The sequence below is a fragment of the Sorex araneus genome, chromosome X, assembly GCF_027595985.1.
Source record: "Sorex araneus isolate mSorAra2 chromosome X, mSorAra2.pri, whole genome shotgun sequence".
Taxonomy (NCBI): domain Eukaryota; kingdom Metazoa; phylum Chordata; class Mammalia; order Eulipotyphla; family Soricidae; genus Sorex; species Sorex araneus.
Window position 1 is genome coordinate 317258192 of NC_073313.1, and position 27188 is coordinate 317285379.

Genomic DNA, 27188 nt, shown 5'->3' on the forward strand with positions numbered 1-27188 from the left:
GGCCCCTCACTCCCGCTGCCCTTCCCAGGGTTCTGGGGACCCCCACCCCCATCCGTGCTTCTCCCTCTGGCCTGAGGCCAAGGCTGGCTCCCTAGAGGCTGTGGCCCTGGTCTGGTTCCCAGCCACACAGCCACTACTGTGGGAAAATGCCGGGCCCCAGCTCTGTCCCTCTCGGGAGGGGCACAGGCTGGGATAACCAGGGGCAGCTGCCCAGCACTCTCAGCCTATGGAGCCTTCCCCTGCCCCCAGAGGCTTCTGGCCGCCCTCAATGTGTTTGTTTTTTTTTGGGGGGGGAGGGGAAGGCATTCAATGGATGCAAAGGGACCCTCCCTGCCCTGTGCTGGGGTGTTCATGGGGGTGGGCTGTGTGCAAGGCCAGGGCCTTAACACCAGTCCTCTCTCCCTGACCCCCATCCAAGCATCTTTTCCTTTGTTCACTTTGTCCATTTTATTCGTCAATATAAAAATACTCAAATATTTACAACAAATAAATACGCGGGGACACAATAAGTTACACTGTTAGGTGCGCTCCTCCTTGGGCTGGCCCGGTGCACAGCAGCCCACCCTCGCCCGCCCCCCTCCCACACAGCCTTTCCCAGCCCGCCAGGGAGGACCAGTATAAAACACCACCAAACCCCAGGGCCAAGAGGGAGGCCCTCCCCCCACCCCCCCAACATACGGGAGGCTCATCTCCCCCCCACCCCAAAACATTCACAGCCCTTAGATTAGGGGCCGGCGCCCCTCAGAGCCCTGTACCCCCCAAAGGGGCCCACACCCTGCCCAGCCTCCCCCCATATATACATCACTGCCCACCAGGGACAGATGGGGGTAGGAGAGGCCAAGTGATAACGACCCTTCCCCTTCATAGCTCCAACAATATACCAGGTGGACCCCCAGCCACAGGAAGACTCAACAGAACAGGAAGAGGGTATCTCTCGTCCATGCACACACCCACTCACACACATGCACACATATGTACACACACACGCACACGCACACACCCAAGTCCAACTTCTGCCTTGGAGAGTTTTGGCTGCTGGGGTCCGTGTGTCCGTGATTCACAGCCCCTCCTGGAGGAGGCAGACGCTTCTGCAAGCTGAAGCCCTGGTGAGCCACGCCGGCTGGCAGTGCCCGTGCTGAGCAGAGCAGGTCCTCATGGCCCGGTGGCGCGGGGTGGCCTGTCCCAGGCCGAGCTGGCGCCCGGGCCATGTCCCTGAGGTAGCTGGTGCCTGTGCAAAAAAGTCGGGGCCATGCCTCCCATGCTCCCGCTGCGGGGCAGCCCTCAGACAGAGGACTCCTCGGGGTTGGAGTCCGGCAGGGGCTGGCGCTGCTGCAGTTTGCGCCGAAGTTCGTCGGCAAGCTCAGGCAGAGGGTGCCCAAGCCCGCCCCGGTCTTCCCCTCCGAGCTGTAAGCGTACGTAGCCGTTGGCATTTGAGTTCCGTCCACCGCCCAGGTGAAGCCGGGTGGGAGAAGGCAAAGGCTGGCCGGGGATACCAGGGGGCGAAGAGGGGGGCCCGCCCCCCGGCTGGCAGCGGGCGTGTCCAGGCACAATCTTGAGGGAGCCGTCCGAGTAGTAGTAGCCAACAGGGTCCCAGAGTTTCTCGTCTGTCTCGGGGCCGGGCCGGAAGGGGGGGCTGCTGGGCTCTTTGGGCAGCTCCAGGGGGTAGACCAGGGTCCTCTCCGCAGTCTTGGCACCTTTCTCTAGCTCCTCCCGCAGCCGGCGGCGCAGTGATAGCACCAGCAGAAGCAGGACCAGGCACACGGCACCCAGCGCCACCACCGCCAGCCACACCAGCCCCAGGTTCTCCAGAGGGGCCCGGGCCTCCAGGGTCACTGATGGGTCGGCCACCACGGTCACCAGGTAGCCTTCGGCAGCCAGCCGCGTGCCCTGCTCCTCGGAGAAGCAACGGTAGACGCCTGCGTGGTGGGGCTGGGCAGCCATCACGACCAGGGCCTGCAGGCGAGTGTCGTACAGGAAGATGCCAGGCTGCTCGGGCAGGTCCCGGCTCCCGAAGGTCCAGCGGGCACGGGCCAGGTTGGAAGAGAGGTGGCAGGGCAGCACGAGGTCTGTGCCCGCCACCACCGTGATGTTTTTGGATGTGAGCCTGACTGTTGAGGGAATGGAGACCGAGTTAGTGCCGGAAGGCCCCCTGGGTTCCAGGCCATGGGGAGGCGCCACCACGCAGCAGCTCACCTTTCTTGGCGCCACGGACGTTACAGATTCCCGAGGTGTCCGAGACCGTCACGTGCTGGAGGAGCAGGGCTCTGCAGAGAGGGGAGAGCGGCCCATCAGCCCCCTCGCCCACCTGCCCGTCCTCCCTGGCCTACTTGGCCCAGAGCCCTACTCACCCCGGGGGGCCACCCACGGCCACGCAGCGGCTGGTGTTGACGTTCCAGGCACAGTAGGGGTCTCGGGCAAGGACGCAGTCGGCGCAGAAGCGATACTTGGTGCAGTCAGCCAGGGGCACCTGCACCAGCTGAGAGCGGGAGCCGGCAAAGAGCAGCTTCTGCAAGGGGAGGCGGGGCCACGTGAGGAGGGGCTCAGGGATTCCGGCTCCGGGACCCCGTGGTGCTCAGGACCTAACCCAAGTCTCCCCACTTGCTTTGCCTAGTGCTCCCAGCCCACTGAACTCTCTCTGGCCCAGTTTTCCAGTCTTGAGGGAAATGTAAGGACCAAGGAACACATGAAGAAAGCGCTTACTGTAAGCCAGCTCCAATCCTAATTAAGCACCTCACTGATGTGACCTTATTAGAAAGGAAGGCTCTGTGCACGCGCGCGCGCGCACACACACACACACACACACACACACACACACACACACACACGCACAGCTTCAGCACGTACAAAGGGAACAGGAAATTCACTTCCCTGTCGCCCCTCTGCTTCACAAAAGCATCAGCACAGCAGAAAACGTTTTCCTCTGTGTGAACGGCAACTGCCGACTGGGAATGCCCCGGGATTCTCTTTCTGTCATTAATCCTGGTTCTGGGGGCCCACGTGAACCACACAACCTAGCGGGAGGTGGGCCCAGGAGGGCTGCAGGTCCCCACCGCGCCAAGAGGGGAAGACGCTGCATGCCGGGAGCAGGAGAGGCCGGGCCTGTGCTGCACGCTGTGGAGCCCCAGCACAACCTCCAGAGGCCTGAAGATGACCGCGAGCAGTTAGTTGCCAAGGCTGGATTCCGGGAAAGCGCCCCACAGGGAGCTGCTATATATAACGCTGCGGAGCCCAGATTCCGTTAGTTCGAGGATTTCCTGAAATTGCCCTGAGCCAAGAGAGATTCCCGCCCCCCACCCAAAAAAAAAGGGTCGAGCGGTGGTGGGTGGGACATGTTGGCTACCTTTCTCTCCGACAGGACCAAGCTCTCCACAGGCTCCTGGTCGAAGACCTGCAGCTCCTCAATCAGGTGGACCCAGGGCCCCAGGCTCACGGCCTTGAGCAGCGAGCCGTCCTCTGTGGGAGCGGCAGAGTGAAGGCGTGAGGGCAGGGCTCCTCTGCTCTCGGGCCCTGGCCCCACACCTGCACTCCCAGGCGGTACCTGTGCCAATGAACAGCACGGTGTAGGTGGTGCCGTCCAGCCCGGTGACTCTGTCGGCCACCAGGTGGGTGAAGTTGGTGTCCTTCTTCACCAGCAGCGGCCGGCCCCAGCGAGGGGCCACCTGCTCCTCCATCAGCGGGTGCTTCTTGATGAAGTTGAGAGTATTGTCGGGCAGCTCCAGGGAACTGCTGTAGCCGTGGTGGCGGTGCCAGTTGTTGATACACTGGGGGTTGGGGCGAGGGAGAGCCATCAGTGCAGGGGGAAGGGCTGGATGCGGGGAGGAGGAGTGTGCTAGGCGGGAGGACTCACCGAGCCTGGCCGAGGGCTGGGCACTGGGTCAGTATAGCGGCCCCACTTCTGGGCTTCTTCTCGGTACTCCTTGTAGGGACCCTCAAACACCCTCTGGATCTCTTCCAACTGGTACTCGCAGACTGCTGACATGTCCACATCACCCCTGTCACAGCGAGGGGAGGGTCCGGGTGTCAGGTTGGAGCCCTTCTCTTCAGCTCAGGGTGGGTAGCGGGAAAGCTGGACCCAGCAGAGACGCCTTGCCACTGCCCTCCCCCCACCCCAAAGTTTTACAGGGTGCTTTGGGGGCCAAGAGACAGCAAAGTGGGTAGGGCATTGGCCTGGCAGGCAGCCCACCCCAGCTCTATCCCTCAATCCCCGCGACCATATATCATCCCCCTGGCGCCACATAGGGCTGGTGTACCTGAGCTGGGTGCACCTCAAAACCCCACAGTAAATTAATCAACCAATGAAAGTGCTGGGGGTGGGGGCTGGAATGACAGCACAGCAGGTAGGGCATTTGCCTGGCAAGCGGCTGACCCGGGTTCAATTCCCAGCATCCCATATGGTCCCCTGAGCACCAACAGGAGTAATTCCTGAGTGCAGAGCCAGGAGTAACCCCTGTGCATTGCCGGGTATGACCCAAAAATAAAATAAATAAATACATACATACATACATACATAAATGAATGAATGAATGAATGAAAGTGCTGGGGGCGGGGAGCTATGTTAAGTGGCGGCAGGCCAGCCTCTTCAGCTGCGTCACTACCCCACAGACCTTCACATCCACACGTTGCCCCCCACTTGTTCCTCACCGGCCCACTCACCATCGTGCCCGGAACACCCCAAAGAAGGTGGTGTTGTGCCATGAGCTGGCCTGCAGCGTGTACAGTGCCCGCAGCTGGTTCAGGTAGAGCTGCCAGCGTGGGGCCGCACACACCAGCCGCGCCTTCAGGAACGTGGTCCACTTCCGCTGCAGGGTCCGTGCGCCTCCCATATCTCCCTGATGGAGGGCAAGAGGACACGAGTGTTGAGCACTCAGGCCCACAGGCACCCCCCTGCCCACTCCCCTAGGCAGCCCAGGGGGGCCAGTACCTTGCAGACCCGGGCCACTCGGGCCACCACCTGCTCAGCGTAGCAGTCGTACTCCACCGCCCGCTCGCTGAAGAAGAAGTAGACCTTGTCGTCGTCCCCCGTGAAGCTCCCCACACTCTCCGGGATGTAGGCAGAGCCCACAAAGTGAGGTTCTAAGGGGAGGGACAGGAGGAGGTTCAGGAGCCACACCTCCCACCCATCGCCGCCTGGGCACTGGGCAGCCTCCTCGGGGCTCACCGTTGAGCCAGAAGGCCAGGTACTCCGTCTTCATGGAGTGGTGGGGCCCCATGTTCCGCAGGATGACAGGCTCCGTGCCCAGGAAGTTGTTGAGTGTGGCCGAGTACAACTCACCATCTGGGAGACGGAAGGTAAAAGGATCAGAAGGGGAAGTGACTGACCGTTAGGCTACTGCCCCAGGGACAATCACAGCCCACAGCAGGGGACGGTCGCTCACCTACAAGGAGGCCAGTGTGACCCTTAGCGGGGTCATAGGGACACTTCCCCTTCCCATCCTCCAGCTCTCCACGCTCCAGGGTGAAGGTGGGCATGTCCTGGGGAGGGGAGAGACGGCGAGGGTGAGGGGCACGAGGGCGGGAGTGCGGCGGGATTGGGCGCGGGCCAGGCGGGAGTGGCACTCACGATGTAGGTGCACTTGGGCTGGAAGGCGTATGTCCCGCACACGTACAAGTGGGACGCGTTGAACGGCTGTAGGAAGCGGATGAAGTTGAAGCACTCCGTCTGTGGGGAGGAAAGCGGCCTGAGTTTGGAGGGGGCTGGAACACACGTACTGCAAGTGGGAGGCTGGGTTCCATCCTCAGCATGGCCCGGTCCACTGAGCATTGCCAGGAGTGACTGAGCACTGAGATAGGAGTGCCCCGAGTAACACCAGGTGTGGCCCCCAAATGCAAGAACTAATAATTAAGTTGGGAAGACCTGGGACATGGGGGCGCAGGACAGTGACAGCCCCCAGAGCAACGTTCCCGCTCATGCCGACACTCACCTGGTTATTCTTCCCTTTCTGGACACAGTCAGCCTTTTTCTCAGCTGGCGCCTCCCAGGAGATCTGGGGACAAGGGTGGGAGCACATTAGCCCTGCTGCAGAGACACAAGAGCCTGTGCTGGAAGCATGGCCTGCAGCAGCAGCGTGGGGACACAGCCCGGCCCTGAGAACACAGGGCCCCACTCCCTGGGTGCTGTCCCTGGAGAGCAGAGGCCCCGGAAGCCCCAGGGCAGCAGGGTCCAGTCAGCGCTGCAGGCAGGGAGCAACCCCCCCGCCCACCTCTAGCCTGCCACTGCCTCCCCTTCCCCCACCTCTCACCGCTCCTTGCAGGTCCAGCGCCTCCACGCTGAGGGCAAACAAGGCCTCCCGTGCCCCCACGTACAGGAGCCCGGACTGCTCGGTCAGCGTCAGGGTCAGGAAGTCCTGGACACCTGGTCTGGAGAAGCGCCGCACCACTGGGGCCAGCTCTGAGGGGGGTACAAGAGCATGAGCAGAACTCTCTGGCCCAGTCCTGCCACCCCAGCACCCTGCAAGCAGATGAAGCACCCCACCCCTCCGCCACGCCCCACCAGAAGGGGCATTTTCTAAACAGGCCCTGGTTCTTCCCAGCCAGGGAGGAGGCAAATCTGGCCGGCAGGAGGAAGGAAGGATATCTCAGCCGCAGCTTCCGGCCAGAGGAAGCCATCAGAGCCAGGCTCGCCCTCAGGGTCAGCGGCACCTCGGGCCGCCTGGCTAGACGCGGCCTCCTAGCTTGGTGCGCCCCTGCCCAGCCCCCATAGGCGGACAGAGCTGTGCACGCCTCCCCCAGGACACTCCTCACTCCAGCTGCACCCCGGGGGGCCCGAGCAGGGATGGCCACACCTTGACACTCTCATAGTCACCGGGTTTCCACATCAGTCCCCCCAAATAGCTGCAGACCTGTCCGCAGGGCCTCCCTAAATCAGCCTTCCGTGGAGTCAGGCTTGGGTCTAGCCACAGGCACCTGAGCGGAGCCTGTGGGAGGTGAGCTCATCCCAGTCCCCAGAGCCCCGGGAGGACACAAACAGCTGACATCACTCCTACAGGTGCGGGGCGCGGGCGGCAGGCAGGGCAGAGGCCCGGCTGGAGCACGTGCGCTGCGCACGCCCATCAGGGCAGCACCTGCAGGAGGAGAGCTCCAGAGACTGGGGGGGCTCAGAGGTGCCCTTCGCCGGCTGCCTGTCCTGGCTCAGCTTGCTGGCCCCGGGCTCGCAGGGGCTGCTGCTGATTTGGGGAGGGTGACACTGAGCGTCTTTCGCCCCTGGAGGGCAGGGGAGCCCGGGATCTACTCATAGGAAGGGTGGCCATCCCAGCCCTGGGCCCCGCAGAAGTGGACCTTCCTTTGAGCCCCTGCAGTCCTTAGCCCCCACCTGCCCCACCCTCGCCCCAGGGCTCCAGACACTCACCCCCAGAAGACACGGTCTTCCTGGGCACCAGGTTCCACCACACTTCGGCCCCAATGCCCAGGCCCCACAGCCCCACTGCCAGCAGCCAGACAGCCCAGTGTGGGGCCATGGCACTCGCCCAGGCTCCAAGCACCAGGCCAGCTGCCCTGCTGGGGGAGAAGAAAGGGTCACAATCAGCTAGAGAAAACAGACCGGAAGGGGGCCAGCCCACACAAACCCTCCAGAAGGCAATGAGCAGACCGACCAGGCGTCCCCGGGAGTGGACGGGGTCCATGGAACCCCCTTCCAAAAGAGCACCCCCCCATTCCCGGAGGGAAGGGGGAGCGAGCACTGCAGGAACCCTCTCAGGCCTCCCAGCCCCACCCCCGCCTCTTCCCCAACAGGAAGTTGTTTAAGAAAATTAGAAAAGGGTCCCTTCGCGCCCGCCCCCCCTCAAGCAGGGGAGATCCCTTACAGAATGAGCCCGGCTGGCTGGGTCCATGGGCACTCCTCAGGGCCTAATCCTGGGGCGCCTGCCCTCGGCGGGGTGAGGCTCAGGTAGTGAGTGGGGAGCGTATGGCAGGGAAAGCCCCCCAGGGGCCCTTGGTACAAAGGTGTGCATATGCTGGGGTCCGGGTCCTTGTTACCTCTCCCTCAGCACAGACAATAGCCTGGCAGAGCCCAGGACCCCGCTCCACCTCGGCAGGGCCCTGGCAGAGCCAGGAGAAAGGGGGCCGCTTCCCCAGGCCCCTTTGTTGCCCGCGGAGGAGGCAGGAAGTGGGTGGGCTGGGCGTGGAAATGACCAGGGCCTCATCCTGTTCCTTGCTCGCCCGGGGATCACCGGCCCTCGAGCGCGCCGGGCCACCGGGATCCGGGATCCCCGGCTGCGCGCAGGCCGGGTGGGGGGCTCTAGGGGGGTCTGCGCGGGCCGGGGGCGGGGGCTGCCCGCTCCAGTGGGCTCCCGACGACGCTTCCCAAGTCGGGGATGGCGCCCCGGCAGCCAGAGCCAGGGAGGCCGTGTGCACCAGTCTCCCCTGCTCCGACCCCCACGGCAGCTGGGGGGGTCGGTGCACCCCCAAACAAAGGGTCCCTTCCAGGACCGGGTCGAGGGTCCCCCCGCGCGGGCCCTCCCCTCCCCCAGCTCCGGGGATTTGAACGCAAACAAAGCGGCGGCGCGGGGAGCGTGGCGGGGCCAGGGCCGGCGAACGCCCCCTGTCGGCCCAGGAGCCCGGCGCGGGCAGGGCGGGGGGACGCGGGGGCGGCTCGCGGATAAGTTCGCCCCCGCCCTCCCCAAACACACCCCCAGACCTCCCTCTGCCCCCGGCTCCCCGCTCGGGTCGCACCCCGCAGCGCGCTCCCGGGGACGTGCCGGCTCCGCGGGGCCACCCCCAGCCCAGCTCCTCCCAGGGCGGGGGAAGCCGGGAAGCCCAGGATGGGATTGCAGGGTGCGGGGCCCGCCGCTGCGCCCCTCGCCCGGCGCGCCCCCGCGGCTGCAGGGTCGAGAGCTCCGGTCCGGGACCGAGTCCCCGTTGCCCAGGACCACCGCCTCCCCAGCAGCGGCCGGGCGGGGGGCCGCAGCCGGCAGATCCCACCCCACAACCCCGGCTCCGGTCCCAGCCCGCCCTAAACTTTCCGAGGGGGCGAGGGGGGAGCGGCGCGGTTCAGGGGCCAGGGGAGGTTCCGGCCCCCGACCGGACAGTACAGGCAGCCCCCGTGCCCCTCGGCCCCGCTCCCCCGGACCGCCCCGCGCCCCCCAGCCCCCCGGGCTCCTGCCCCGCGCGCCACTCGGAGCCCCCCGCGGGAGGCGCAGCACGGACTCGGGGTGCCCCGCTGTCCTCGCCGCCGCCCCTCCCCGCGCCCCGCTCCCGCCGCGGCCGCTGCCCGGCTCCGGGGGACAAAGCAGCGGCCCCGAGTCCCGCCGCTCCGGCCTCACTCACCTCCCGCTCGCGGCGCGAGTCCCCGGCGCCGCCCCGGCGATCCGCTCCCGCCGCCGAGCGCCCCGGCCCGCGCCCGCCCCGCGCTCCGGCTCGGCTCGGCGACCCCGGCTCGCGCTCCCCGCGCCACCGCGCCGGGCGCCGGCTCTTTCTCCGCCGCTCCCCGCCGCCGCTCTCCGCCCCCTCCTCCTTGACGTCAGGAGGGGGGGTCGAGTGCAGGCCGGGGGCGGGCGGCGAAGGCCCGCCCAGGAGGGCGCCGCGACCCGCAGCGACCCGCCGGCCCGCCTGGCCCCCCGCGCGGCCGCCACGACCCCCGCCCCGCCCCGCGCCCCGCGCCGCCGCCCCGCCGGGAGGTGGGGCGGGGAGGGACTCGGCGCTGCCGCGGGGGAACCGCGCTCACCGGCTTTCCCAAGTGTCCCCCGAAGGCCCGTCGCGGACCGAGGGGCTCCCCGCGCGGCGGTGACCTGGATCGACGCCGTGAGCCGCCTCCAGGGGAGAGTCGGAACGGGGCGTGCGGGGGAGACCGAGGCTTCTCTTCGGGCCAATCCGAGAGGTCCGTCTATCGGCCCCAGACCCCCGCGCTCCGTAGCCCAGAAGACCCCTGAGTGCCTGCAGTCAGTCTGCCCCGACTTGTGCGCGTCCCGGCGGAGGGATGGCTGGGCGCCCCTAGCCCAGCTCCCCGTGCAGACAACGCTCTACTCAGGTTGCAGAGTGCCTACCCCCAGGCCCTGAGTCTTGCGGGTGCCATGGGGAGGCGAAATAACAAGCGACAAGAGCCCTGATGCTCAGATGAAAGGGGCCGAGGGGAGCCACGCTGGAGGAGCACCGCCACCTCCGGAAAGCTGCCTCCGCCCACAGCACTCCTCGAAGTAACTTGCAGCCCCGGCCTCCTGGGTGGGGCTAGGCGCTGCGGGCGCTGCTCCTTCCAGCTGCCCTTCCCAGACCCTCAGGTGGCCAGAGGACATCCAGAGCAGCCACTTCACCGCTCCCCGCGGCAGATGCCACCCCCTGGTTAGGTGACCGAACCCCAGGCACCCAGACTTTGGGGGCGGCTTCTTCCAGCCCCACAGCCCTGGAGGGGAGGTACACTTTAGGGCTCAGTCAGCAGATCTGGATTATAAATCAGTCAGGACAGGAGCTTTTGTTCTGGGTTAAAACTTGGCATCTGAAGAGTGGAGACGTAAAGTAGTGGAGAGAATTGGGAAAAGCAGCGTGGTTTGGATTCAGTAACAACTGGGTCTTTGCGGGACACACTGACTCCTCCCACCCCCACTCCCTTCCCAGGGTGTGTGTGTGTGGGGGGGCTGGGTAGTTTGGCCTTGGAGGTGCTGGAGATAGGGGCAAGCCTGACAATGAGCATGGGATGATGAGAGGGGCTGTGTGATCCCCTCCCATTTATTTGTCTTGTGCTTCAGACTTTACCTGTCCACAGACCAGCCTCTCCACCCCTGTGACCTCTCCACCCATAGTACCTAACTTTAAAAAGTAGGTATTGTTTCTCTGATTTGAGAGATAAAATGCTCAGAAAGGTTCCAGTGAAGCAACCTGTTTACTGTCACGTATCTCATCAAGCATGGTCAGAATTTTATCTTTGATGTAAAGAATGATGTAGTGAAGGAAATAGTGTTATTTAGAAAGCAGGAGAGAGGAGACAGACGGAGGAGAGTGGGGGTCCGGAGTCAGGCTTGGCCATCAGCTCCTGGGCTCCTCATTCCATGTTCCCCCTCACAGAGTCACAGTGTATCCTGACAAGGTGGGAACCCTAAACTCACCATTTCCGCTCTTTCTTTCCCCACCCCCTCCATTTAGGTGTGAGGATTATCAGGCAGAGACCTGAGCTCCTGGCTCCGCCTGCAAGATGGCCCCAGTGGAAAGTTTCAAAACATGGTTTGGTTTCACTGGCAGGGCCGGTCAGCACCTCCTGGGGCTCCAGCTGAGATGCTGGGAGCCCTCCCCTCCCCAAGACTCCTCCAAGGCAAGGACACAGCTCCCCACCCCTTTTCTACCTTTGCTCATTTCCTGCCAAATCCAATTCCTTTCCGGCATTGACCTACTCCAAGGGTGGGTGGGCAGGGGAGAGTTTCCTGCATGACTGCTTGTTCATGATTCATACTTTTAATAAAAGCACAGCAGGTGGAAAAGGAGGATTCCTGGGTCTTAAATTAGGAAAAAAGCATTGACTAATGCAAACAAACAAACAACCAGGCCAGCCTGAAGGCCCATGGGGCAGAGTCTAGGGAAGGGTTCTTCAGGATTTAGGTCTTTGATTTTTGGGTCACACCTGGTGGTGCTCAGAGCTTAGTCCTAGCTCTGCACAGGGATCATTCCTGGTGGTGATTAGGAGACCCTATGGGGTGTCAGGGGTGAAACCTGGGTCAGATGCATGCCGGGCAAGTGTGCCTTACCTGCTCTACTAAATAAAGCTCCTGCTGGAGGCCAAGGTCTTAAGTCCCAACAATACGCCACATCTGCTCAACCTCCACTGACCAAACCAGGAGAGTGGGCTGCAGGGCCCCTCCCTCTGTTCTCAAAGGGTCTCTGGCAACTCAGAGCAGACCCTGCATTGCAGCACACGAGTCTTCCTCTTTCCTCTCACCTCTGCATCACGGCATTAAATTTCCAACCATCCCACCTAGCTCTGTGGGAGCTATTATTTTTTGGGGGGAGGTATATGTGGTGGTGGTTACTGAGCTACTCCTGGCTCAGTGGGGGTCTATCACATGCAGAGCATGTGCCCTGCCCAGCTGACTTCCAAGGGAGTAGGGGGCTGCAGTGAAGCCCCTCACCCACCCCCCCCACCCACCTGCACACTCACACATCACACAGGACATGGGAAAGCAGGCCAGTTACCCTTCATGGATCTGAAGGTCCAGCAAGGGTGACGGGGGCATAGGAAAAGGCCGTCCTCTGCTTCCTCCTCGGGGAGTTATCAAAGGCGTCCACCTGGGAAGCCCTTCCCTTCCCAGCCCCTCCCCACACCCTCTCCAAGAGGAAGCAGGAAAACATCCGTCATCACAGCCCCGGATGCTGTATTTCCAGAGGCCTCAATCAGGATATCCCTGGGCCTTTTCCCAGGAGCTTGGGATCTGAAAGGGCAAGTGGCGAAGTTGTTGGCCCACTGTGACCATTTGGCCTGGAGAAGACTGTCCAGGCAGGTCTCCCAGGTCTGGGAAGGGTCTGGTCAGCTCCAAGCTGTCCCCAGGCCGCAGGGGTGCCCCTGGGTGACCTGGAAGTGTCCCCCTCTGCTCGGATTACAGCTTGGTCTCGAGGGAGAGCTCTCACCAAGGTCTCTCCCCAGTGGCTTTTTACCCCCTAGGGGCTGAAGTGTTTGGGGAGCTGGGGAGGATTCAGTGTGGGGAGAAGGAAGGGATCCCTATGTGCAACCCCTTTCTCAGAACCACGGAGGGAGCAGCTTCAAGAAGCGGAAACTCCCAGTTCAGCCCCTTGGGCCTCCCAACTCCTTGTCTGCCCTTGGCAGTGAGAACAAAGGAGGGAAATTTCAAAGGTGATTTCCAGGTTTCCAGAGCAAACCGAAGTGAAAGGCTCCCTGAGGCTTGACTGGGAGGGAGGCGGGGAGGCGAGGTGTCCCGACAGGGCAGCCCTGCGGGCCTTGGAGGAGGGCTGGCTCAGCAGCTCCCACTCTTATCAGAGCATCTCTCAGGCCTACCTGATGCCTCGGTGCCCTGGCCAAGGGGCCCGTGTCGAGCCAGGAATGGAAACCAGAGGAGCCAGGAGTGGAAACCAGAACAGCGGCCGAGCCACCTGGGCATCCAAGTGAGCGTGGCCCCGTGTTTCTTCCACTTCTCACTTGGCAGACGTTCCGAGGCAAGTGGCCATCCCGCATGGTGACTGGTGACCCGAGCCCTGCTGCATGCTCTCTCTGAATTCTAGCTGTCCCTGGCCCATGCAGGGGAGCCGGCGAGAGGAGCAGCTTCCAGGAGGTGAGTGAGGCACATGCTTTCAAGCCAGGGGCCCTGGGTTTGATCCCTGTGCTCTACGGTCTCTGGAGCACTCCCAAATTGGTAAACAAATGGGGGCGGGAGATAGCTCAAAGGGCTGGAGCACATGCTTGTATGCTGGAACCCTGAACACTGCTGGGCATGACCTCTGAGCATTGAACCAGGAGTAGCTCCGAAGCATGGCCTGTGGTGGGATCCCACCCCCTCCCCCCAAATAAACGAAACACATCTAAGAGGGGCCAGAAAGACAGTACAGTGGGTAGGGCATTTGCCTTGCACATAGCCAGTCCCAGGTTCAATCCTTGGCACCACATATGGTCCCTGAGTCAGGAGTAAGCCCTGAGCACTTCTGGGTGTCACCCAAACACCACCATCAGCAACATTAAGGAAACACATCAGGGAAATGACACTTCAGTCTGTAAATGGCTCAGCTGGTCTAAAGGTCCTTGACTTGGGTGTAGGGGGATCTGAGGGAGCCCACCCATTGTGGCCCAAAAGGGCAGAGCCCCATTCAAAGGTCTGAGGCAGAGAGGCGGGGGCAAAAGTCTCCTGAAACCCTGCCACTCCCACATCCAGGTCAGGAGGGGCCAGAGAACAGAAATGTGTTGGGGTCTCCTGGGCACAGAGGCCTGCTCACTTCTCACAGGTGGGTAGGGCCTGGGTAGTACCCGTTTGGGGTAGCAGGCCACGGGGCGCAGAAGCTGTACGGCAGCTATCTTTGGGCACCACCCCCACTGCGAAGTTCAGGAGTGGATTTCAGAACTCAACAATAAACTGAATTAAGGGTAATTACAGCCCTGACTCCCAGTCTCTGCGGCTCCTCCCCGGCCGGGGGCGGGGAGTGGGGAGTGGTCCCAGGTCTGGTCTAAACAAAAGTTTCCTCTCCCTGGCAGCAGGGTCGTGGGGCTGGGGGCGGGGCTGGGATCCGGTCACATGTCATGGAGGCCAGCCACTGGGGGAGCCTGGGGGAGACAGGAGAGTGGATGCGAAGCAGAAAGAAGGCTTTAGTGTGTACAGAAGCTGCGGAGGGGGGGGCGGCTCCCGAGGCTCAGGGGCAGGGAGGAGGAGGGCAGGAGCGGGAGAGGCTGGGTCCCGGCTGCAGGAGCAGGGTTGGGCAGGCAGGCGCTGCATGGTCCATAGGTCTGGCCTCTAGTGTCTCCTGGTCCCTGAGCCCAGGGCGCCCCTGCCTGCACCCTTAAGTCTCTTTCCATGGGCTGAAGTACTGGGCCTGTGGCAGAAGACAAAACCAAGACAATGACCTGGACTCAGGCGATCAGCCGTCCAGTGCTCCCACCACCCCAGGTTCCACCCCAGAGACAGGCCCCCAGCCCCAGCTCTGCCGGCTCCCCTCACCCTGCACCAGACTAGGGTGGATGGGAGGGAGGCCACGAATCACTTTTCCTTCTTAATAAACAGTTTCCAACCAGCGACAAATGTGATCTGGTTCCTTGGGGGTTGAGGATGAGGTTGACTCTCAGGCTTTCTCAGAGACTTGTGAAATCTGAGCTCCAAGCCGCAGCCTGTGGCCGATGTGTCAGCCCCATGTCAGAGGTTACAGTGGAAGGCCAAGCAGAGAGAAGTCAGGGAAAGCAGAGAGGTGGGGGCAAAAGTCTCCTGAGATCCAGCTCCTCAGATGCAGACTGGGGGAGGGGGGGTCCTCACTGATCCTGGAGCCAGGAGGCAGCTGTCAGGCTGGGCTGGACCATGCATGTGTCAGTGGGCAGGCCTGGGAGTCATGCTAGTTCTGACATTTGCATGCAGCCTGTGCCACAGGGCAGGGTATTGCACTTCTTGACTGGGCAGCACCTTGGTGAAGCGGGACCATCATGGATGACCTCAGGGCCGCTTGTGGGTTCATGTGGAAAAGGGGCTTCATCCAATACAAACCAGCACATATGAGGAGACAGGGGTGCAGAGGCTGCGGTGGCCGCAGCGCCATTCCTCTAGCTGAGGCGGTGGCCAGGTCACTGTTATTGTGGCACGAGTGGTCTGATGGGCACAGCTGGAAGCTTTGGGCACCCTGCTGTTCATAAACTCCCCTGCTCTTCCCAGTCAGGACCGTTTTCTCTGCATTTCCCCACCCCCCAACAAGCTGCCTTTTCTCTGTCCCCCTCCCCCTCCCCCCACTGAGTTTCTTCCTTGAGAACTGAGGAGACTTCCCGGCATCTCCCCTCCGCAGCTCCCTCACACCTCAGCAGCTGCGGCTCTGGGCAGCAGCCTGACCACTTCCCTCCCTCAGGCACAGGGGTACCACCTGAGGCTGGCAGAGGGCCAGCAGCTCCTGCCAGCGGATGTAGGTCTGGGCAGCCAGGTCCTTGAGCTTGGTGCGGTGCATGGCCTGGGGGCTCTCCCGGATGTGGGTGCTGATGTGGCGGTCCAGCTGCATGCACAGCAGCTGCAGATCGGCCTGCAGGGGAGGGTGGGGGGAGGCCCGCTGAGTGCCCCACAGAGGCTGGGCAAGAAAGGGAGGCTGGACTGGCTGCTGCTTGGGCGGGGGAGGAGGGCGCTGAGCCTGCTCCTTTCTCAGTCCCTCCACCTCCCTGGGCTAGGGGGCCTGAGAGGGCTGGGCACCCCCCACCTCCCTGGCCTCAGAGCACTCACCCACTGCTCAGCAGTGATGTCCTGGCAGCTGACCACCACCCCGGCCAGCGTCAGCAGGCTGTGGCACAGGTAGCAGGCCTGCAGTGAAGACACGTGGGTGGGTGTATGCGGAGGCACGCCCGGGAGGGCCCTGGGCCCCCTCCCTCACAGCCCCCATCTGAGGTGCAGCCATCTTCCTGCTTCAGGAAAATCAGGGCTCTCTGCCCCCAGAGGCCCTGAGCACAAGGAGGGTCCTCTGGCGTTATGGTCCGGATAGGGCTGGACAGCCCCTCCCATGTCCAGCACTCACCCACTGCTGTGAATGATTTCCTGGCAGCACAGCTGCACCCCAACCAGCCCTGTCAGGACCCACTGGGCCCCGGGAGGGCACATTTAGACCAGGTACCACTGTCGAGATGGGGGACAAGCCTGCTGGGCCGACAGTCACCCCATGTGGATGGGAGTGGGCAGGGGATGCGGGGAGGCAGATGGGGTGCAGTTTACATACGTCTCCCACCAGAGCCCCTGCAGGAGAGAACAGATGGCCAGCCCGCTCAGGCATCATTCTGTGGTGGAGGCCAGGAGGCGCAGGGGCCTCCAGACAGTGAAGACGCCTGCCCAGCACTTGCAGCTTGGGGTGTGCACCCCCATCCGCTTGCCTCTGAGATGGGCAGAGTGGGAGGCACAGCCCCAGGGGCAGGTAACAGCCTTGAGGCGGAGCTGGTGGCTCCATGCTCAGTGACACTGCCTGGACCTCGGAGCCAGCCCAAGTTCCGTCTCCTCACTTCCCCCACCCTAATCATCTTTATCACCTCTCTGTAAAGCACCACACAGTACCCCAGAAACGGCCAGGGTCTCTGTACAGATCCAGGAGGCTCTGAAGGGCAGAGAGGGAAGCCACTCTGAGTGACCTGACACCACAGTCCAGAATGGATGGCCGGAGAGAGCGCACAGGGGTTAAGGCATTTGTCTTGCACGTGGCCAATCATGTTTCGATCCCCAGGACCACATGGGTTCCCTGAGCACTGCCATGAGTGGCCCCTGAGCACAGAGCCAGGACTGAACACCACTGGGGGTGGCCCCCAAACCAAGCAAACAGAAATAATGCACTTGAATTCAAATGCCAAGGGAAGAAGGCCCAGACAAGCAGCTCCAGGAGCACTGGGGCAGCGGGCACTCTAACACAGAGGTGGCGAGCAGAGAAGCAGCGATGGAGGTAAATGGGGGCCCCTGTCTTCCAGGTCTTGGGTTGTGGTGTGGTGCAGGCTGGAAAAGGCCCAGCTCCCTGGTCGTTGAGCCTCTGGGTCCCCTTCCCAGGGAGGTCCTTGACAGCTGCAGCTGGGAGGAGGCTCACTGTCCCTCCTAATGCAGCCCAAGCCTTGTGTGCCAGACACCGAGCACACTGACACGGCCAACAGCCACACCGGACATTCCCACTGGAATAAGCAGAAAGAGTCTGCCTGCGGTCCTGGCTGTGCGGTGGGTTGGGGACTTCAGGGAGGAAGTGACTAAGCTAGGCCAAGCCTTCAAAAAATTAAGGATTTGAGATAAAGAAGCGGGGAGAGGGCAGGGTGAAGATGACCACACTGATGCTGAAAACTGCCCTGAGTCCACAGGACAGGGTTGGGGTGTGTGTGGGGGATTGGAGAGGAGCTGGGGAGGGGGGTGGGGAGAGGGGCTGGAGTGACAGTACAGCGGGTGAGGCACTTGCTTGCACGTCCCTAACATTATGTTATAGCCTTCATAGCATTCTGATTGCAAGAGTAAAGCATGGACGTTATAGAGAAGTAGTTGGTTCTTTTTATAGGTTGTTCTAGGACCTTTGTAGAAAAGGATATTTTGGAGGCCAGAGTGATGTAAAGAGGATTAGTGCACTTGCCGTGCACACGGATGAGCCAGGTTCAGTCCCCGGCACCATATATGGTCCCCTGAACTCGGCCAGGAGTAATCCCTGAGCAAAGAGCCAGAAGTAAGTCCTGAGCACCACCTTCGCAAAAAGAAAAAAACACACAGGGGTGTTGGGACAGCTCTGGGTTGGGTTGTAGTGAAATTGGGGACACCTCCAGGAATTGGAGGACTGGGTCTTTTTGGGGATGCAAAGAGGGAAAATATCACTTTTGGGGTTTGTTTTCAGACCACACCTGGCTGTGCTCTGAGCTTACTCCTGGCACTGCACTCAGGATCACTCCTAGCAGGAGTGAACCTAGGTGAGCACCCTACTTACTGTACTATTGTTTAAATCAATTTCTCTCACCCCCCTTCCTTCCTTTTTCCCTCCTTCCTCCCTATCTTTCTTTTTTTTGGGGGGGGTGCATACCTGCAGGTGCTCAGGGATTGCTCCTGCTCTGTGCACAGGAATCACTCCTGGTGGGCTTGGGGACCATGTATGGGGTGAGTGGTCAAATCAGCCATGTGCAAGGCAAGTGCACTAATCCTCTTTTGTAGGAGAACATGGGGTTTGTCCTTTTAGCCTTGCCGCAGGGAACTTAGTTTACCTTAAAGCAATGTCCTTTCTGTATGGACATAGGAAGACAGTTAATAATATGCTTTATAAATTGGGAGCTGATTACCTCCAATAATATTTACTTCTGGGCATCTGCTTTCTCAACTCAGTTGCCCTTAGTTCCTAACACCCCAAAAGCAGGGTCCCAATGAGGGACGGAATAGACCCAGGGCAAGCTGTGAGCTACCCTGGCATCGAAATGGGCCAGGCCAAAGCGCCACAATACTCAACTATAAGTTGAGGGCATGATCATGGACAATGCTGTCATGATCCAAAGGTAACGACGAGACTAGGACCCTGCTGGGGTTAGGAAGACTAACCTGGCCTGAGGACTGTGGTCTGGGATATATAGTGAGATGTCCTCAGGAAGAACCAAACTTTATGTCTCTTACTGTGTTCATACAGAATGACATTGATAGAAATATTAGAAGTAGATTTACTATAACTATTTAAGCAGATTACTAGCTCACACCCTGACACACCCTTGTTTGGAATCACACCCTTGAGTGGATCTCCTTAGATGAGATTTCGTTAGATGAGATTTTGTTAATCTCCTCAAGAAATGGTCTTACTCTTCTTTGTTGATTTGTTAGTGTTAAACCCAACTTTGTGCTACTGCCCTATGTAATTTGCTATATAAACTAAGACTGTGAGACACTGAGCGGCAGAAGAGACAGAAGAAGACAGAGGAATAGAGGAAGATCCAGAGAGAGAGATTGAGAACTGGGAGAGAAGCAGAGAGAGAACGAAATAAGCTGATCGAGCAACCAGTTTGGCCTTCTTCCTTCCTTTGCCTGCCTCATCATCGCCATCAACCTCCCCCGGGGTGGGGAAGCGGCATGAGACTACCGAACTCGGGCAGCAGGAGAAATAGAGCCCTGCTAGTCCCTTTCTCTTTTGTGTTTTTACACACTCTTTACTATCACTCTGCCCCCCAAAATATCCCTTTCTACAAAGGTCCTAGAACAACCTATAAAAAGAACCATTTCTCTATAATGTACATGCTTTACTCTCACAATCAGAATGCTATGAAGGCTATAAAAATAATGTCAAGGGCCCGAGAGATAGAATAGGGTTTAAGGCATTTTCTGGTTTGATCCCTAGAAATGACCTATGGTCCATCAAGTGCCACCAGAAATAGCTCCTGAGCACTATACTGGATGTGGTCCAATCTCCCCACTGCCTGCCCCCAAGTAACATTAACCATGGAGATGGTTCGGTTCTATCCTTGGCATAGCAGGTCTCCCAACACTGCCGATGTGGCCCCCACACCAAAACACCAATAATTTTAAATGGGCTAATATTATGAACAGTCACTGACTCAGCCTGAATGCATTAGGGGAAGAGCCCCTGGGCCTCGGAGGAGCACTGAGCTGGGACTTTCTCAAGCCAGAGAGCCGTAGCTGGGTTTCGGGCCAGGTGGGGGCCAGGAGGTGGAGAAGGCAGCCTGGAAAGGGGGGGCAGGGCCCGGAAAGAGGGGGGCTACCTCTCAGGCCTATCACCCACCCACCCCCAGCACCCGGGCCGCTGTGCTGCCTGCAGGCCGCCGGCTGATCTGTTCTCCTCCAGGCCCCGGGCTGTGAGCCACCGAGCCAAGAGGGCCCTGGACCGCAGCCAGATGGAGACTCAGCGCCCCACACTCTCCCGTCCCTCTGTCGGCGGCAGAACTGATCTTTCAAGTAGGGAGGCGCATGTAGGGGCACGGGGTGGGGTGGGGGGCAGGACCTGAAGAATAACGGCGGGGATTTACTGAGAAGAAAAAAGTGTAAGCTGTGAGTATGAGGTTTCACAACTTTGTTTTATGCTGATTCCCATAACTGAATCTGGAGGGAAAATCCCCGGAAACGATTGTGTGAGTGGGTGTTGGGGTCAGCGGGGAGGGACTAGTGAGAAGGAAAGCTGGTCCTGAGAAAGGCCCTGCCAGCCACACTCACTACAGTGACTTTCCAAATTCGGGGAACCCTGCAGTATCTCCTCCAATAGGAGGGTAGCCGCTGGCGCGGGGCCCGAGTGACAGGAGGCCAGCTAAGAAAAACTGCTCCAACTTCAGGAAAAGGGGGTCAGAAACGCCCCTCCCAGAGGCTGCCGAGCCCCTCCTGGAGGCCTCATGTTGGAGGGGCTACTCCAGGCCTCAGCCCTGAGAACCAAGACAAGGTTCCCCTAAATCTGCTCTGACCCGGGTGGGTAGGTCACTTGTTTGATCCCTGGCACCACATGCGGTCTCGAAGCCTGCCAGATTGATCCCTGTGCACAGCGGGGTGTGGCCCAAAGGCAAACAAAGATCTGCTCTGACCTGGCAAGGAGGTGATCCAGGAGCTGCGAGGCCCATGGAACTGTAGCCCCCACCTGGCCTGCTCTGGCCCCTTCTTGCCCCTCCTTCCCAAGGTGCAGAATCCACCTTGAGCGGGCCTGCAGCGGGTAGGGCAGGGAGGGGTGGGGAACCTCCACACAGCCAGGTGTGCTGCAGCACTTCCTGCTCCGTGACCAGCCCCTGAACTCAGCAAGCCCCATCCTGCTCCTGCTCGTAGTCCCCCTGACACCCCGGGCTCCATCTTCGCTCCCTTTCAAACCATTGCCGAGGGAGGATGGCAAGCCTGGGGCGCCTCACCCCTGCGGGTGTGAAGGCCCCCTCTTCCCTTGTCTCCGGAGTCCTGAAGGGGTGTGGACAGGGGCTGTAACGGGGGCTTCAGAGTCTTGTCGGAGGACTGGGCGCTTGTCAGTCCTCCCCACTGGGTGTGAGTGGAGACTGGGAGCCCCCGCGGGAAACGGGAAGCCTCAGGCAGCCATTCGGGGAGAGGCAGAGTCTGAGCGAGCGTGATGACTGGGACGTGCCTGGACCCAGTGCTGACAGGATGGAACCATCCCATGGCCGCTGCCAGCAGGGCTCCAGGCTCCCACGTCCTGAGCTCCAGAAACTGCTGGGAGAAGTTCAAAGCCTGACCCTCCTTACTGGCCTGGAGCCTGAGAGCCCTAAAGAGCCCCCCTAAAATGGACATGGGGTAGAAGAGTGGGGAGGAGGCGATGTGGCTCTCCTGAGGGTCAGGGGGCTCCCTTCACCGTGCTTCTGCTGTAAGATGAAACGGAAAAGGGGTGGACAGTTCCCAGGAACTCTTAGAAAATTCCCCTCCAGCTAATGCCAAGGGAGCTGGCCGGGGGTGACCTGGGTTATTTGCTCCGAAGAAGGGAGAAGGGAGAAGGGAGGGGATCCCAGGAAGCCCCTAACAAGGCCCAGAGCATGCAACCTCTCGCCTCCCCCGCTGGCCCGACTCTGAGTCCAGCTTATTCCAGTCCACAGGCTGGACTCAGGGCAGGGGTGCAGGGCGTGGGAGCAGGTAGAGCCATGTCTCGGCTCAGATGTGGGGGGCAGGATGAAGGCTGACCAGGAACACTGCCGAGGAGACAGGCGGCCTCTCCACAGCTGGGGCGCCAAGGCTCATGCTGCAGGTGCTCCCCTCCAGCTCCCCGGAGCAGCTGCCTCTGTTCGCTTCTCTCCTTGCTCCTGGCTTCCGGGGACCTGCGTTCACGCACACGCTCACTGCGCCCTGTCTACAGGTCCTCCAACTCCAGCTTGGCCTGATGACCCAGGAGGGGAATTCAGGGCTTGGTCTGGACCTGCGGCTGTAGCGCTCCGGCACCCGTGTGGTCTGGGAAGTTCTGGCGCAGCGCTAGCTCTATGGCCATTTCAGAACCAAGGTGGAAAGCTGGGGCCTTTGGGCTTCTTTTTCCTTTTGACATTAACTTTAGTACAAGTTGCCTGAGGGAACCTCAGGTCCATCCCGAGCACCACATGGTACCCTGAGCAATGCTGAGCACTCCCCCAAGCACAGAATCAGGAGTAGTGCCTGAGAACTGCCAGATGGGCGCCCCAAACCAAATCAAGTTAAACCTGTAACATCATTTCACGGAGTCCTCAGAGTTGCTTGGTCTGAGGCAACCACTGATGCTTTCTTTCCATTCAGCTGAGAAGAGCAGGGCTGTGTGTGAGTGTGTGGAAGAGTGTGATCTTATGTGTGAGTGTATGAGTGTGTGTGTGCATGTGTGTGCTTATGTGTATGTGAGTGTATATATGAGTGTGTATGTGAGAATTTGTATGTGCATATATGTACCTGTATGAGTATATGAGCATATGTATGAGTGTGAGTGTATATGTGAGTGTGGATGAATGAGTATGTATAAGAATTTGTGTGTTCAGATTGGAAACTGGCCTCACATGCTGGGGGAAAGGCAGCTCAGATAGAGAAGGGAACACCAAATAGAGGATGTTGGGAGGACCCATTCGGGTTGGAATATGCGAACTAAAAGTAGACTATAGACCGAACATGAAGGCCACTCAATACCTCTATCACAAACTACAATACACATAAGGAGAGAGAACAAGAGGCATGGTGGGGTGGTGGGGGATGGGGTGGGGGTGGTGAGGGGATACTGGAATCATTGGTGGAGGTGAATGGGCACTGGTGGAGGGATGGGTAAACGATCACTATATGAGTGAAATGCAAACACAAAAGTTCATAAGTTTATAACTGTACATCACAGTGACTCTCTAAAAAAATTAAAAAAAAAGAATTTGTATGTTGATGTGAGTTGTGTCTGAGTGTTGTAAGGGTACTTGACACTGGAGCCACCCGCAAAGGGAGAGCAGCAGGCCTCAAGGCTGAGTCTCAAAGGCACAGCTGGCACTGTACCCCAGGCTGGCCAAAACACAACAATGATGAATCATGAGACAGCCTGAGTGAGGGCCACTTGCAGGACGCAGACCAGGAGCCTCAGTCCAGCACACAATAGCCACAGTCCGGGGCTGGAGCAATAGTAGAGCAGGTAGGACACAATCCACCCAGGTCCCATCTCTGGCACCATATATGGTTCTGATCCCACCAGGAATGATCCCTAAGTTCAGAACCAGGAGTTATCTGTGAGCAAAGCTGGTGTCACCTGAAAACAAAACAAAACAAAACAAAAAAGAAAGAAAGAAAAAAGAAAAACAAGCCAAAGTTAATCTGGCAGCCTCTCCTCTGGAACCCAGGATGACAGGGGATGCCCTTCTCCATCCTGTAGTATGCCACTTGTTGTCACCTATGAAATGCCACTTCTTCCTGCTCTTAAGAGCACACTATGACCTTGCCCATTCCATGACCGCTCCAAGGTAATGTTCCCCCAAAGCACCAGGTCTGCCTCCAAAGACTGTATCTGAGGAAAGGCTGACGTGAACAGATCAACGCCTTCCCGGGGAGCAGGAAATGAGAGGATGCACGCGCAAATCATTAGGAAATGAGCAGTGACATGACATGTCTTCCTCATGGGGTCCCCAAGGGCATAGGGCAGAGAGGCCAAGGGACAGACGTCATAGGCAGACGGGCCAGACTCACCCCGGGAAGGATGGACAGTGATGCTGTAGAGGACACAGCTTGTTAGGGTGAGGGGGTGGCTGGCACCGGAACGGGGAGCGGTGAGGCAGCCAGGAAGGATTAGGGAACCAGGCTGGCAGCATCTGGACAGGAACCACTTCCTCCCAGCTCAGCTGCTGGGAACAGCACAGTCCCAGAGGGTGCAGAGACAGAGGCTGCGTGCCGCAGCCCCCTCAGGGCTCCCACAGAGGCTGCCGGAGGAAGGGGCACAGGAGAGACTGTGGGATTCTCCCTCAAAGCCTGCTGCTCCAGCCCTGGTCATCAGATCGAGGTTTGGAGCTCGGGGAGACCCAGGCACAGGGAGGCCACTGGGAAGCAGGGAGCTGGACAAAAGCAGGAAGGCCGAGAGCGCACTCTGTTCCCGTGGAGGTGCCGCACGGGGTCATCTGGGAGTACCTGACCCGTCCCTAGGTCTCCTGGGGCAGGAACTGGGGGGCTGCAGGCAAATCCTCGTCTGAGAGCTCCCACCCAGCCCACCCTTCCTTTCTGGCTTCCTGCTGACCATGGTGGGGGGCAGGGGTCGGGACAGCGAGAGGTCATGGTCATGGGGTGCATGGCAGTCTCTTCCTGCTCTGCCTGAGAGGCCTAGAGCCCATAACCTGGGTGACTGGGTGGGTATGGGTCAAAAGCCCGGCTCGGCTGCTCAGAGGGGACACATGGACAGGAGTTATGTGGGGGGGAAACCTTGTCTCAGGGGGTGAGGCCAGGGCTGGAGAGGCCTCAGGGAGTGCAGGCCTCTCATTGTCGTCCTCCCTCCTGCAGCCGTGCTCACTCACTCATGGAGTCTTGAGTCTCCATGCGGGCAAGGCCACCTTTCACGTCAGGTTGAGAGCCCATGGCCCCAGCCTGTGGCTGGAGACCCAGAGGAGGCTGTCGCTTAAGTCTGGTTTCTAGGCATGCGGGGTCCTGTCCACTCTGTGGTCACAGTGTGCCAGGATGCTGTCATTTCCCCGGACCAAGCAGCCTGGGCCCGGAATCCAGGGGAGGCCACAGATAGGGTGGGCCACTAATGCCCTGCAACATGAATGGCCTGGGGGTGAGGCATCCGCCGCACCGGGCCAGTCAGCCTGGAGGCCCTGAGGGCTTGGCAGGAGAGCTGGCCTGGGAACAGAGCCGAGGGCTGCAGACAGCTGCAGAGACAATCCGGGTTGCAGGCACTGCTCAGCCCTGCCTCCAGCTGCCCGACCTTTCAGGATGTGTGTGCGTGCTTCCCTCACTATAGTCTTGGCAAAGACAGGGGACAAGGGACAGGAAAAGGTGAGCAGAAGGGCAGAGGAGGAGACCATGGACTGTAGGGACTGACCTCCAAGAGGGGACAGCGAGGGAGGCCCTGTGTGGCGCACTCGGGTATGCGGCTGGGAGCATCTCTGGTTCGGGGTCCCAGGCTACCTCTGCCCTGGGATGAGGTGAGAAATGACCGAGCCCAGGGCGGGACCACAGGCTCTGCATGCTGGAGGCCAGCTTCCACGTGGTCTCTGGCACCATGTGACTTTGTTTTATTTGTTTTTCTTTTTGGCCGCGCTGGTGATCCAGTCCAGGCCTCACACGCAAGGCAACCATTCTCCACGGCGCTGGCCGTGCTGTAGTTCTGGGGACCCGGGAAAGGCTCGGGACTTGCCCTCAAGATGATTCTATATATGTGGAAGGTTCTGTTGCTGTGTTTTGGAGGCGGGTGGGGAAAGGGGATGGGGCCACATGCAGAGATGCTCGGGGCTTACTCCTGGTTCTGTGCTCAGGGATCAATCCTGGCAGTACTTGGGGGACCAGAAGGGATACTGGGGATTGAAATGGGGTTGGCTATGAGAGAGCAAGATTGCTGCAGCCGGTTTATGTGTGTGAAGCAGTGTTCGGACATGCCACAGGTAACAGGCCGCCCTGACTACAGAAATCCCAGGGCAGACGACAGCCCAGGCACCACAGCAAGGAGGAGCAGCAGAAGCCAGAATGAGGGTTTCTGGGAAACACAAGCCTGGGTGGTGGGACGAGCCCTGGGCAGGAGGCAGAGCCTGCGGCTCGGTGAGAGGCCACCCCGGTAGCTTCTCCCTAGTCTGGGGGAAACAAAAATGAGAGACTTCGGGGAAGGGGAAGCAACCTGGTGGGGTGGGAGGTCTGGAGCAGGCTCCCATGTGGTCCTGAGGGAGGTGGCCCAGGGGGCAGGCCAGAGAGCAGGTCAGGAGCCACCCCGTCACCCCATCTCTGGGCGCCAGTCCACACACAGGCTGGTGTAGAAGCCCACATTCCTGGAGCCCCGACCAGCGGTGGGGCCTGGGCGCGGGTGACGTGAAGGTGCCAGCAGTACCCTAGGCGGGGTGCTGTGTGGCCGGGCTCCCAACAGACCCCCTCAAGTCAACGCCACGCTTCCACTTAGAGGTTTGTTTCAAGGACCACTGAGGTTCCTCCTGTTGGAGGAAGAGAAAAGCCCACAGACCAGCGGGGGAACTAACTCAGGATCTGTTTGTCCTGAATATCTGTTTTCTCTTCCTCAAAGCCAGTCTGCTTCCTCCCAGCCCTCCTGTTCTTAGCCTGCGCATGTCCCCCAGGGCAAGGCCCTCACAAAGTGTAGGGTGAGGGGCTGGACCGCAGCTGGCTGGCCTGGAGTGGGGAAAGGGAAAGTTCTGGGGCAGGGGGCAGGGGATGGGGAGGGGTTGTGCCTGCAGGTCACCTGGCCAGGGACAGCCTAGCTGCATCAGAGCAGCAGCAGCAAAGTGGTGGAACTTGTTCATCAACTCTATTAGCACAGGGCACAGCACAGAGATCTAGGAGATGCACCCCAACACACTCCAGAGAGGACCGTGTGCTCTGCACAAATGCAGACACCCCAGGATGAGCCAAAGGAGTCTGGGTGACAGCCGGGTTCACCCCAGAGCATCAGTGACCAGCTCAGAGCTCACGGCTGTCCCTCCCCCCCACATGTCTATTATTCAGTGCATCCCCCAGCTTGGAGAGGGAGCAAGGAGACAACTGCGGCTGGCCTTGCTGTCTGGGTGCTGGCCCCTGGCTGCCCCAAAAGCAGAAGGGGAGACAGAATCCTGGCGCCTCAATCCAGCCCCAACTGTGGGACTTCTCCTTTGGGGGAATCTTTGTTCACTTCCCACGTTATGAGCGGGAGTTCACTTCCTCACCACTTCCAAATGGGCAAGAACTCCCACCGCCATACAGATTCTGGGTGCACAACCCTTCCGAATCCCAGAGGGAACAATGGAACCTTCTCGCTCCTTCCCGGTAGCAGCTGTAAGCAAAAGGCCTGGGAGGCCTCAGCCAGAAACAACAGCCCAGCATGGTAAGCAGAACAGAACAGACTCATCAGATTTAGCAAGAGCAAAACAACCAGGAACGTGAATGGGCCAAGACGCTGCGATTGGACAGAGGCAGCAAGAAAAAAAATCAGGTCAAATCTAGTTTACTCAAGTCAGCTAAAAGGAAACAAAAAGTCCAGGAAAGCCCTGGTTCTGGGCGGGAAGGCTGAGTGGGTCACTTTGAGGG

At 60.1% G+C, this 27188-nt stretch overlaps 2 protein-coding genes across 3 annotated transcripts in view; both read right to left on the bottom strand.

The window, feature by feature from the left end:
- Positions 1–719: 719 nt before the first annotated feature.
- Positions 720–9419, bottom strand: SEMA4C (semaphorin 4C). Of its 2 annotated transcripts, none has more exons than XM_055120874.1 (15): positions 9262–9419; positions 7346–7494; positions 6240–6388; positions 5922–5984; positions 5561–5659; positions 5376–5472; positions 5159–5275; positions 4922–5073; positions 4654–4829; positions 3848–3992; positions 3539–3761; positions 3341–3453; positions 2349–2506; positions 2194–2264; positions 720–2108 (listed from the first exon to the last, which is right to left on the bottom strand). In XM_055120874.1, the coding sequence occupies exons 2-15, from the start codon at positions 7452–7454 to the stop codon at positions 1282–1284; spliced, it is 2499 nt and encodes an 832-aa protein (XP_054976849.1). In that variant the 5' UTR covers positions 7455–7494; positions 9262–9419; the 3' UTR covers positions 720–1281. The 2 variants fall into 2 exon arrangements, with proteins under 2 accessions (XP_054976849.1, XP_054976850.1); XM_055120875.1 differs by having other exon boundaries at positions 7346–7491; positions 9262–9403.
- Positions 9420–14412: 4993 nt separating this feature from the next.
- The window catches only part of FAM178B (family with sequence similarity 178 member B), a 97153-nt gene continuing 84377 nt past the window's right edge, over positions 14413–27188 (bottom strand). Inside the window, exons 14-16 of the mRNA XM_004609295.2 lie at positions 15819–15896; positions 15472–15624; positions 14413–14445 (exon numbers count right to left, since the gene is read on the bottom strand). Coding sequence (XP_004609352.2) covers positions 14413–14445; positions 15472–15624; positions 15819–15896 — 264 coding nt within the window. The remainder of the gene's footprint in view (positions 14446–15471; positions 15625–15818; positions 15897–27188) is intronic.